The following is a 12,933-nucleotide window of genomic DNA, read 5'->3' as shown; positions in this document are numbered from 1 at the left end:
TCAAGAGGGTCTTCAGTCAACTGATAACTCTTATCTGTTGGCCAGAGTTAGTTATCAATATATACCTTTTTGTGAAGAATATTGCAAAGACCTGAGGCTAGAACTTAGCTTGGTGGGAAACAAACCACAGTTGTCTTCAAATTTTTTTAAAAAAAAACTGTCCTAAAGGAAAAGGATTCATCTTATTCCAGAGAGTGATCATTTATAGCAGGAAAGAAAAAAATTAGAGCAGTGTGAAAATGACTGTCATTCCTTATATTAGATTTCCTATAACAGGTTATGCCAGCAGGAATTCTGGAGGTGGGATTAATGCAGTAATAAAGAGGCAGGGTAGCAGACCTCCCCTGTGAGATCTCTGCCTCTTATCAAATTAGTGAAGAATTTGTCTACAGGTTGCTGACTTCTTTTAGACTGTGATAAATATTTGTGAGCCCAAGCCTTCCCATCCCTGCAATGAACATAAAAGGGAATCAAAGCAAGGAGTCTCTAGCCTAGAGTAAGATCTCACTAACGCTGCTTACTAATGCTGCCTGGCCCGTTCTCTAGTCAAACCCTGATTCGCTGTATGGTGATGCTAACTAAGGTTTTTATGTAGTACTTTATGGTTTACATATGTGATCTCTTTGGATTCTCACACTATCTCTGAAAAGAAGGTGGAAATTTACCCATTTTTTGGTGACAGGCAATGTGTAATGTACAACAAAAGAGCATGGACATTGGCGGTGGTCAGACTTGGTTTTGAATTCTGGCTCTGCCACTTGGTAGCTTTTAAACTCTTTCAAGTTCATTTTTTACATTTGTAAATGGGTGATAACCTTTTTCGTTGAGTTGTGAGAAAAGATGAGAAAACATGTAAACACGTTGAATGGCTCAGTCAGTAAAGGTTACTATACAAGATATTAAGAAGAACTGTTATTATAATTAGAGACTGAGTAGTCTGAAGTCCCTTCTTACTCTTCAGTTTTGTGATTCTAAAGTTAACATATCTGAACTAGCCCTATACAAATAGAACAACTTTTGAAAACTTTAGTGATTTGGGGCTTTATTTTTAGCTTGAGAGTTAATATTTTTATTTGTCATTAGTGAGCAGATAGTTGGCTTTCTGACAGCCTTCATTAAAAACAAAAAGCCCCAGTGATAGATAAAGCATCATCTGGATGAGACTTGTCTTCCTCTTTATCTCACCAACAGCGCCTGCTGTGGAAGTCACCTGCCTCTCTCTCTTCCCATCTGGTTGATTCCCACTATGGAGCGCAACTCCCCTCAGATAAATAACTTTCTGTCAGCTCAGCATCCTCTCAATTTGGATCACTTATGTTCTGTTAACTAGTTTACATCTATCTCTTTCAGAAGAATTAATTGTCTAAAACGTCCAAGAAGTGATAGTTAAGCAGAGGATAGTAATTGTTAGGAAATGGATGGACTAAGAGAACCTAATTTGAGATGGTTTTTAGATTATAGCTGTGAGCTTCCTGAAGATGAGGATCATATCTTCCTCATTTTTTTTAGTTGTGTGCAGAGCCCTAGAGGTTTTATGGACCAGAGAACATCTTTAGGGGAGGAGGAAGTTGGTGTTGATTAGGTAGGTAGAGGAAGGTGGTGTTGATTAGGTAGGTGGTCCATCCTCACCCACCAATCAAATAGGTCCAAGTTATCTGAATTAAAAATGTATTGTTCCTAGTCGAAGATTTCAGTGCCTTAAAAGCAGCAGCAGCAACAAAAAAGGCAATAGTAAATTAAAAGCCTCAGTTATAAGGTATTAACTCAGATTCTAAGTGGAGTTTCTGACATACTTCCTCTGTCACTAAAGGGATGTATTTTCTTTTTTAACCATTTGTTCAGCTGTAGTGTCAGCCTTATGAAAATTTTAAAAAGAAACCTCTTTTTTCGTTGTTTAAACTTTTCATAAAAATTACAAGTGCCTAGTAAATGTTGATGAACAGAAAGATGAACTTGGCTCTAAATACTTTTGAACTTCTCAGGCTTCACAGATTCCAGTTTTCTAACACTATTGAAGAAGATGCCAGACGTCGAACAGCTATATGGCCTTCACCCTAGATACCTTGAGAGGCGAAGGGTACGGGGCCATGAGGCTTTTAGCATTCCAGGAGTTCTGGAAGCTTTGCAGGCATGCCCAAACTTAGTGGTGAGTGCACCTGGTTGAACATTTGACGTTAACTGATTGATAAAATAATAAATCAAAAGAATGATAGAACATGTTCACTCACATGCACATCTCATCCATAACAAACTTAAGTTCCATTGCATACTTAGCATCTTTTATCATACAGAAATAGAAGCTTTGAATGCTAAATTAAAAGCCTTTCTTATGCTTGCTTTGACATTATTTTCTAGGGTGTGGAAACTTCTCATTTGGAATTGGTAGAATCCATTTGGACATATATGCCACATGTTCATATTTTGGGGAAGTTCCGTAATCGTAATGGAGCATTTCCAATTCCTCCTGAAAATAAACTGAAAATTCCTGTAGGAGCCAAAATACAAACTTTACATTTAGTTGGTGAGTAGATGTTTCTTGGGTCACTTGTGACTCCTTGAAATGCCCTATAACAGAATATTCAGTGAAAGGGAATGAGAATTTTAGCAATGGCTTTATTGATTGATGATGGCAAAAGAAATGCTTGTGAGACTTGTATAAAAATTTAAATTTCTCATTAAAGAGTCCTGGCAGGAGGGGAGGGGTGTGTTTGAGAGAAATGCTGCTTCACAACCAATCTGTTCCCTTTTTGAAGACAGTTTGAGTGGTTTTGAAAGTTCTTGGGTTTTTCTATTTTTTACAGTGAGCCAGAATCCTGCCCTGTTCTCTAATATCCACTTTTGGTCCTACTTCTGCCCTCTAGAGGAGAGTTCTCCAATACAACTTTCTGTGATGATGGAAATGTCCCATATTTGTACTATTCATTATAGTACCTACTGTGGCTAGTGAAACAGAGGAACTGAATTTTTTATTTTATGTTAATTTATCAAATAGCCACATATAGCTGGTGGCTACTTTATTATATAGCTCACCTCTAGAACATTGCAGAATGAAAAATCCTAGATCGCTCTTAGTTTAGTTGTATTTTCTCCAAACAGAAAATTCCCCTTTCTTCTACAAACCAGATCCAACGGAAAACTCTGCTACTTCTCTTTTTCCCTGAGAGATGGGGATGGGGTGGTCTTTTTCCAAAGCCACCTTATTTGCAATGGTCACAGTGTGCATTCTCCATCTAAATATTCTCTGAAATTATATCCCAATAATTCCAACCTAAGTAAATGATAATTGGAGATATTTTTTCAAATTTAATGTCGTCTTTGGCTTAGATTGCTGAAAGGAATTTGGGGGGAATCCTGATACTATCGTCTGAAGTTTTATGTTTATTTATTAAATATTTTATTCAAAATATACATATTGAGTGTCTGCTATGTTCCAAGCATTATTCCGGGTATTGGGGATGGTCCTGAAGAACTGGAGATCTCTGAAACTGAGTCGGGTTGTGAAGGGAGAGCAGTGGGGATGCTAAGGAGTAGGTCTTAAATCAGACTCTGTGCACCATTATGGCGAAGAGTGGAGCTCCCTAGCAGCCTTTCATTTGGAAGATCAAAGGGTGGTTCTGATTAGGGACTTGGATATCTACTTTGAAATTGCATTTTTAGTTAATAAAGGGATTCTGTAATATCTGAAGTTTATAATATAAGCTCTGTCAAATCCGAGACTGTTTTTGTATCTTTATATTTTCCATGATGCCTGTCACAGTTCATTGCAGATATAAGTACTTGGTAAATTTTGTTGAAATGCATTAATTCAATTTGATTAATTCAACAGTTTTAACACTGTGATGGTGATACAAACATGTATAGTAAATTAATGAACATGCTGGGGAAGACAGGTAACTGTGTCCTTTGTTTACAGAATGGATTTGGGGCAAACTGTGGATTGGGCAATAGGATATAACTGTCTTGTCCGGGTGCATCTCACCCTTGGTACATTGAGTTTCCCAGTCAGAACTACCACCATCATGGTAGACGCTAAACGTACCTTTGTGAGTTCTTCATCTTGAGTCTCAATCTCTACCTTGCTTCCTATACTTTTCCTCCTTTGATTTCATCCCCAGTTTTACTTCCCATCTGTTGCTGTACAATGTGTATGCTTAGGTCAAAGCTAAAGTTAACTGTACTGTTTGGGGAGGACCAGGGTAAAGAGTAATCCTTGTAGTAGAAGCATTCTGCAGAATTTAGCTTTTAAAGGACCAAACATTCAAGTACTCCAATTTTGCTTTCTCTAGTTGCTGTTGCTAACAGGACTACTGATTCAAGTTTAAAAGTTACATTAAACTGGTTTTACCAGCTACTTCTTGTTAAATGCCACCACCCTGGATCCTTTGATTTCTCTCAGAGACTTGTGTCGCTTGCTTGGCTTTTCTGTAGCCCATAGTGCTTAGAGTCTTGGGCAAGTTCCTCAAACTGCTTCCTTTCATTTAGAATTTACAAGTCACTGGTCGTCTGTCTTCTTCCGTATCTCCTGACTTTCCCTCCCCCTCTACTTCCCCTTTCTTGCAGACGTAGTCCTCTGTGGATCTGATTCCTAGTGTTAAGCCACTTTTGGATCAGAAGGATAAAATACCTTTACCAATTTGAGATATTAAAATAGATGACTGATATGTTTCTCACTTTCTCAGAGTCATGCTGACTAGCTTCTACCACACACTTACGAATCTTAAGATTCATATATTTGTTGAAACAGCTTTAATCTCTGTCTCTGAATAGCATCCAGAAACCATGATATTTAAAGCCAGCTAGCCTGCCTTTGTGCTGAGAAATTTAGTTTTCCCACTGGTGGGACAGTGGGCGTTGGTAGCCAAATAGTAATTTTGTGTATTCTTTCCACATCTTCGTAATTTTGATTTCAGTAACCTATTTTCATTTTACGTCTACTGGGGAAATATATCCTGGAAGAGTTATAGAGATATGAGAAAGACTTATGTTTATAAAATGTAGAAATACTTTTAAAATCTCATCTTCCCGTGTGTCTTTTCTAAAGAAATAACAAAGTAATCTGTTTATAATTTGCTTAAATTGTTCTTTACAAGCCTATTTTAAATGAGCCAAACTTGATAAACTTTAGGTAATTTGTTCTGATGAAGATATCCACGAAGGATAAATTATCACCTTGAAAAATAGACTCTTGAACTTATCTACAGAATACAGAGTCTTTCAGTGATTTTCTTTTTTTTTTTTTTTTTGTATATATGTTTTAGGGGTGAATGTTCCTGAAATTCCTTGTATCCCAATGCTAAGGCACCTTTATATGAAATGGGTAAGACTCACTAAACCACAGCCATTCAAAGACTTTCTTTGCATCAGCTTACGAACTTTCGTCATGAGGAACTGTGCAGGTAATGGTACATAGTTGTGGTGGAATTATACACATGCTATTCTGAAAATATTCTAAAGCAAACTCCATGGCAACATTTGTAAATGAAGTTGTATTATGCTATTATTACTATTTATGTTTTGTAACTTATTCACCTTGTGAAGGTAAATGTACTTTTTGTTTCTAAAAAAGTAGACACATGATTTGTGTTTGTTAGGGAAAAAAGAAAAAAGCATCACAGTATCTCTATATATTTCTTATAGACGCTTTTGATTTTTTATAGAGTTGTTTTAATAGATTTCTGTCTTCTGTCTTTGTCTCTGTTCTAATCATTCTGCATGTAAGTAGTTGTCTGACTTGATCTACCTTAAAGCATAAAACACTGAGTTCTGATACAACTATTCTGGTGAGAAATCGTCAGTGTCTCTGTTGCCCTAGAGTGTCAAATGGGAATTCTGCTTCAAAGTTTGAAATAACTTTGATATCTTTATTTCTTGATATCCTTATTTCTGATTCATTTCTGAGATACACCTTTTATCATCAGGCCTGCCTCTTCACTGTCCCCTAGGCAACCATATCAGCTTTCACCTCAGTGTCTTTCCTTATATTATATTATTGTTTCCTGGTCCTGAGATATACACTTCCTTCCTCCTTTTTACTTGCATACATCCTTCAAGTACTGCCTGTTCCAACTTAACTTGCTCTTCTCTTTCTTTTTTATGTCATACAGCAAATCTTATTTTTGTACTTGATATATTCTGCCTTTTTATCTTTTTATAATTGAGGTTAGTTTTATCTCTGTGTCAATTACAAGCTCTTTGAGGGATAGAACCTTATCTTTTGTGATCTTCCATAACATCTAATACAACACTGGTCACATACAGAGATGTTTAAATGATTGAGCTGTTTACTTGAGTGAAGGATTGAGTTTTCAACTTGGCTTTTCCCTTTCGGTTATTTTGAGCTCAAAACTATTGAGACTTCAGGGAATTTACAAAAAATACTAAATCTCTGTCCAACAGTACTAAAAAATCCTTATGCTGAGTAAGTATATGGTTAACAGGCTAAGGCTTTCATTTCTTATAGGATGTGTAAATTGCAGAGAGCCAACTACTTGGCTGTCATTTTCAAACACAGAATTTCTACGTTATTCATTTCAGCTGGTGATTTGCAAATTCATTTTTAAGGCAATTTACATTGTTTCATTGAAGTTTCTTTTTCCCCCCAGGACCCACAAACTCCTTGAAATACGTCCCTTTAGTAACAGGTTTGGCCTCTGCCAGAAACTTGGAACATTTGGAAATGGTTCGAGTTCCTTTCCTTGGAGGTCTTATCCAACATGTAGTTGAAGACAGTTGGAGATCAGGTATTTGTTTTTCTTTAAGGTTACTGAATATTTTAAAAATCAGTTTAAAACATTCATTAAGCTTTTATATAGTTTCTCTTACGAGTCTTTTTAAAAGAAAATGCTTGTTAGTAACTGCACTTTCTGTCTGGTGTATTTGGTGGAGAATAAGTAACCATGAGCATGGGCTAGTATTCATTTCCTTTTTATGCAGTGTTAAACCTTCTCAAAATAAATAGCAGAGTGATAAGGCATGTGTTCTGGCTTGTTAGTACTTTTTACTTAGTTAATAATTCATGTGGTATATTTGGAATCTTTATGAGAAATGCTATCAGGGATTTCTAGTGCCCGTTGGTGATAAGATGTGTTTTTTGACTTGGACGTCTTAGGCCTACAAAAGAACTTAGGCATTAGGACTGTTAATATTTAACATTTGTTTATTACTTTACAGTATATAAAATTCTTTCATGTTTATCACTTGGATATTAGATACATCTATCAGATGATGGCTTTTAAAAGAAAAAAATATTTTACTCTCTAGGTCCCTTAATTATAGTTTAAATAATGGTATGTAATAGAATGCACTCCACGTTAATCATCTCCTCGTTGCAACAGAAATACCAAGAAGTTTAGCTAGATAGATAATTAATAGTTGAGAACTAAAAATCTAACGTTGGATATCTAAAATATAAATGGAAATCATCAAATACCATTGGTAACAAATAGACATTGTCATTAATACCATTAAAATATGACTCGGCACTACATTTTTAGGTGTTTTGTTAATGAGGTCTGGTGTAAGTGCACTTAGTTACATTGTGTGAAGGGGCTGGAACAGGCTCCCTCACGATCAACAGCATTATTTTTATTCCATGACTGTAGCTAACAGGATAAAGTCAGAAGGGAAAAGAGGACCACAGTGGAACTACTCATTAGGGAGAAGACCTGGAGAGAGGTGCCAAAAGCTAAGAGTTTGTATAATGGTCCTAAAAGAGAAACAGAGACTTTTCTTCTCTAATAAATGTTTAAAAATGACTCTGCATTATATTTTACTTACAGAGTCAACATACCTCACACAAAAAAGCTAATTCCAGATGGATCATAGATCCAAAGTGAAAAATGAAAAATAAAATTTTTGAAAGAAAAGTTATGAGAATGTCCTCTTGACCTTCGGTACACCAAGATTTCTTAAACAGCATACCAAAAAGCCCTTACCATAAAGAAAAACATTGATAAACCCTACTAAATTAAAATGAAGATTTTTTTGTTCACCAAAAGGCATAATTAAAAGAGTGAAAAGCCAAGCTACAGAGTAGGAGAAGCTATTTGCAATACAGATATCAGATAAAGGACTTGTATCCAGCATATGTGAAAAACTCCTAAAATTAATAAGAAAAAGGCAGACAACTCAATAGGAAAAATGGGAAACAACTTGAATAGAAAAGACTTCACAAAAGAAGATATCCAATTGGCCAATAAATGTGAAAAAATGAGAAATTTCACTAATCTTTAGGGAAACACAAATTAAAACCACAGTATGATACACAAGCACTGAAGTGACTCCACCTCTTCACGACTAATATGAAGAAGACAAACAATAGTGTTGGCTAGCCTGTGGAACAGCAGGACCTTTCATACACTGCTGGTGAGAGTATAAATTAATAACACCACTTTGAAGTATTATTTAGTATTTATTAAAGTTGACCATACACATATCAACAGTTGCATTCCTGGCTTTAGACTCAACAGAAGTGCATACATATCTTCACCAGGAGACTGTTCAAGATTGCTCGTAATAGCACTGTTCATAATAGCCCCAAAATGGTAACAACCCAAATGCCTGTCAGCAATAGCATGGATAATTAAAATATGGCATATTCATTAATGGAATACTGTGCAGCAATGAGAATGAACAAACTACAGCTATATGCAGCAATGTGGATGAATCTCATAAACAAAATACGAAAGCCAAATACACAAGTGTACATGCTATGTGATTGCACTTAGAAAAGTTCAAAACAAACAAATTAATCTTTTTTGAAAATTCATTGATCTGTATACCTTAATAATTTGTATACTCTTTTTCTCTGTATGTATGTTTCAAGAACTTGGGGGAAAAAAACAGGTGAAGTTAAAGTAATGCTGATTTCATTTTATATGATATATTGGAGGTTCAAACTTTGGCCAGAAAATATCAGGATGCCTTCTTTAGAATTTCCGCATGAGCTTCTGGCTGTCTGAAAATCCTTACTTAAAAGTCTAAATAATTTGGAATAATTTTCAGATGCCATCAGAATGTCTGTTTAGAGTGTCAGTATCTGTTTCATCTCTTTTTAGGAAATGACTAGTAGTCATAATTCATCTTGAGATATTAATTTGAATGGAAAACAACTTAGATTTACTTTTAGACAAATAATTGTCATCTAGAGGGTGAATACATGCTTTACTGAAAGTGCTGTAGTCAAATGAAATGCTTATTGGTCTTGCCCCTTTCCCTCCTTCTCATAGGTGGTTTTAGAAACTTGCACACTATTGTTTTGGGAGCTTGCAAAAATGCTCTTGAAGTAGATCTTGGCTACCTCATCATCACTGCTGCCCGTAGGTATGTTTCCTCTTCACATTTTGTCTTTTGTGCTAGAATTGTATGTTTTTTCTTGTTTTACAGAAATCTGGAGGAATGTGTATATGAACTTTGACCATGTCTTGTTCAGCTCTAAAATATAGAGTTGTTGTTTAAATATCAGTGGGGCATCACTTAGTGTAGTCCTGTATTATAATGATAACCAGTTGAGCTCTGCTCCAGACCCAGCAAGCTCTGAAAGGCTGTGGTCTCATGAGAGAAAAGCAGTCAACTCTCTGGAAGTGCCTGAGAGTCCAACAGAAGTCAGCATCAATGGTCTGGTCCATGCAGCCCTCTCAGAGACCAGTGTCTCAACCTCTGCAATTTTCTAAATTGTTTTAGTTAGTTGGTGATATTTGCTATTCAGAAATCAGTATTTTAAAACAGTGTTTTCAGAGTCCTGACCTTGTAACACCTTTATATTTTTAACACATCTTCATATTACTTTATACCACATTTAGTTTCCTATGTATCAAAAGTCTACCTGTAGTTTTACTTTTGTAGTATCTTATTTAAATTGAATTAAACATTTTTTCAATTTATTCAAAAACAAAACTCCAACTTTCCATCAATAGAATATTAAGAATATAAATAAAACAAAACTGTTTCTGAGTTTAAGTAAGTAGATGTTGTTACCTACTATAGTACTATACTCTGTTAAATTGGGACTTAGCTCGGATAAAAAAGATGTTAAAGAAATAGCAGCACCAGATGCAGATTCTTACCTTGACTTAATCAGGTTAAAAAAGCATATAACATTCTTGCTGTATAATTCATTGTTATTTAATGTAACTTAATGTACTGCCTAAGATGTGCCCACACTTTGCAAAATGCTTTTTTAATGGAGGGGGGAGTAGTAGTTTGTGTATGACACTTCAGTAAGATAAACTTCTTTCAGAGCCTTACATTAGGAAGAACCTTTGATTCTGAGGGCTTTCGTTTTACTCTGATATGTATCTCTGTTCATAGGTTACATGAAGTTCGGATCCAGCCTTCCCTAACCAAAGATGGCGTCTTTTCTGCCCTAAAGATGGCAGAGTTGGAGTTCCCCCAATTTGAAACCCTTCATCTGGGATATGTAGATGAGTTTTTGCTGCAGAGTAAGACTTATCCCATTTTATTCCCTAGAATTGCTGAAGGGAACTTACTTGACAAACTGAAAGCTGAATTGGGCTGTGCTGTGTTTTCCTGGCGATAAGACAACTTAAAATCTTAGGTGCTCTCACTTCCTGAAAAAGAAACCTTTAATTTAAACTTGAAGTGTCAGTGATTTTTCTTTCCATTATTGCCTCTGATTTAGCATATTATAGAAAATATAGTGATTAACATATACCAAAAAAGATCCTCATCTACATTTGCTGTTGTCTCCACTTTACTGCCCGAGTTTCTCTCCCATTCTGCTTCATTTTTTTCACAGAATGTCATCCTTGGTTCCATTTGTTGAACTTGATCTGCCACACTTCTTGAAGCTTTTGATGGTCCTCTCAGATGAGGTCCCATTCCCTGCCCATGCTCTTCATTTCCATAATAAGTCCGCTGGGGGTTCTGGATTTTCCAGATAGTGTGAGCACATAATGGTCAGTATTCATTTAATGATGATTGCTGTTGGAAGGCTTGTTCACAGCATTTTCTGGAATGTATTTATAGTTGGGGACTCATTCCTTTGGGTTTGAATGCATGTCAATTCATTATTCAAACTTTTTTCCCACATGATATTAGTCAGACATCCTAGAACATTTCCATCACCAGCGTGTTTTTATTTCTGCAAGAATTAGTTTCTTCCCCATGTAATTTGCAACAAGTCTTCCTTAAACTCTCCCTGTTGTACCAGATGGCATTTTTTCTTTAGATCTAATTTGCATTCTAGAAGAACATAAGAAGGCTCAATTCCTCTGGTCAGGCAGTCCAGGTCAAACAACATGACTGTTGCCCTTTTTCATTTCAAATATGTCACAATAGTTGTTGTTTTGTTTTTTTTACTTTTTCCTGGTTGCAGTTCTCATTAATACAGGTGAAGGATTAAAAAATCAAATTATTATCTTCTAGCCAACTTAACACAGGAATCACTTTTAATCTGTATAGTTTTGAAAAAGATCAGCTTTTCACCAATATAGCTTTAAAATGCTAAACTAGTATGGTAATTTCATATAAACTTAATATATTTGAAATCGACCTTTTCTGGTTTTGAATGAGGTTGCTAACATCCTCTGTGTTTCTATAGTATCTTTCTAGTAACTTAACGAAATTATTAGGTTGATAATTGGTGCTCTTTCTATAATCTTGTTTTTTGTTCTTCTCAAAAGCTCAAAAACTTACCAGTTTTGTGTCTTCAAGATAGCCACATTTAGGTCCATTGAGAGATTGTCTTTGAGAGTTCTCCAGCTATTTCCCTGTAGTGTTTATTTCCCCTCAATACACAGTTTTAATAGGAAAATATTGTGCCTTTTGACTACTATTATCTTGTACTTTTCAACCTAACTTGTTTCATAGTCTTTTTTATATTTAATGGTCTCCTAGTTTTGACGTTTTTATAAGCCATTCTTTTCTTCATATTTGTTGCATTTCACACATTTCTCCTATATGCTTACTCTCCTCTGTTCCCCAAAGACAGCCTAGGATTCTCTGTATCCGACTAGGTGCCAGATGCCTCTAACAGACTGTCTAGATAAGAATGAGAGATCCCTGCTGACACTCTTTCACTTTATCTCTTCTCAGTAATTTAGATTTTGAAGCATCTCTCCAGGGGGTGTGGATGACCCCTGGTAAAACTTGTGTCACCTTTTTGTTACAAAAGGTTTGGAAAAATATAAATAGAAACATCACCTTTGTTCCCTATACATTTATGGTAAAAGCGGCAGTCCCAGATTGGGGAAATGTAGGTGCTGAAAAGCAGATGCTGTGTATTGGGAATATAGGAAAAGTGACTCAAGGTTGGATACTTAGAGAAGGGTTCTTTGTTGATGTAGGTTTGTGATCTGAGAGCTCTGTGTGAAGGTGATAGGGATGTCAAACTCATTGGAAAATAGAGGTAGTATAGAGTAGTCTTCAGTGCTGGGGCTTTGGAGCTAGGAAGAGAGATGAGATTGAAGCCTGCCTGTTATTAACCTTGTGTCCTTGGGCAAGTTACTTCTTAAATCCATGTTTTTTCATTTGTTAAATGGAGATAAGACTACTTGGGAAATGGTCTCATCTCCATTTAACAAATGAGAAAATGTGGACTTTTGTTGTTACAATCTCTAACACTTAGAAAACATACAGTAAATGCTAACTTTTACTTTTAGCTGATTTATTGGGCTGAAGAAAAAAGAAACAAAATTGAGTCCGAGATGATGTCATCAGGGTTTTGAAGGAGTGTGACAATCAAGAGACCCCAAGAGCAGGAACGGAGTGGTAGTCTCAAAGGGATGAGTGTAAGACATGGATTTGTCAAGTTAGGCTGCAGCATTTCTGCAGACAGTGCCCAGGTTACAGGGTCAGTTCAAGATTCACCCAATCATACGGCAAGTTTTGAGTCCAAAGGGCAAAAAAAAGAAGATTTTTACCAGGAGGCTAAAGAAAATTGCTCAGCTAAGTTGTAAAGGATGGATTAAGGTA

The 12,933-nt window shown here is 35.9% G+C and overlaps 1 protein-coding gene across 16 annotated transcripts in view; it reads left to right on the top strand.

The window, feature by feature from the left end:
• The window catches only part of FBXO38 (F-box protein 38), a 55,408-nt gene that overhangs the window by 14,025 nt on the left and 28,450 nt on the right, over positions 1 to 12,933 (top strand). For all 16 annotated transcript variants that reach the window (XM_070233044.1, XM_005599316.4, XM_070233049.1 and 13 more), the window contains 6 exons: positions 1,983 to 2,146; positions 2,356 to 2,521; positions 5,259 to 5,396; positions 6,603 to 6,740; positions 9,228 to 9,321; positions 10,309 to 10,439. In XM_070233044.1, the coding sequence (XP_070089145.1) occupies positions 1,983 to 2,146; positions 2,356 to 2,521; positions 5,259 to 5,396; positions 6,603 to 6,740; positions 9,228 to 9,321; positions 10,309 to 10,439 (831 nt within the window). The remainder of the gene's footprint in view (positions 1 to 1,982; positions 2,147 to 2,355; positions 2,522 to 5,258; positions 5,397 to 6,602; positions 6,741 to 9,227; positions 9,322 to 10,308; positions 10,440 to 12,933) is intronic.

This window comes from Equus caballus, chromosome 14 (genome assembly GCF_041296265.1).
Source record: "Equus caballus isolate H_3958 breed thoroughbred chromosome 14, TB-T2T, whole genome shotgun sequence".
In the NCBI taxonomy this organism is placed as follows: Eukaryota; Metazoa; Chordata; class Mammalia; order Perissodactyla; family Equidae; genus Equus; species Equus caballus.
The sequence above is the reverse complement of the archived record's forward strand: the minus strand, read 5'-3'. Positions and strand labels throughout refer to the sequence as shown.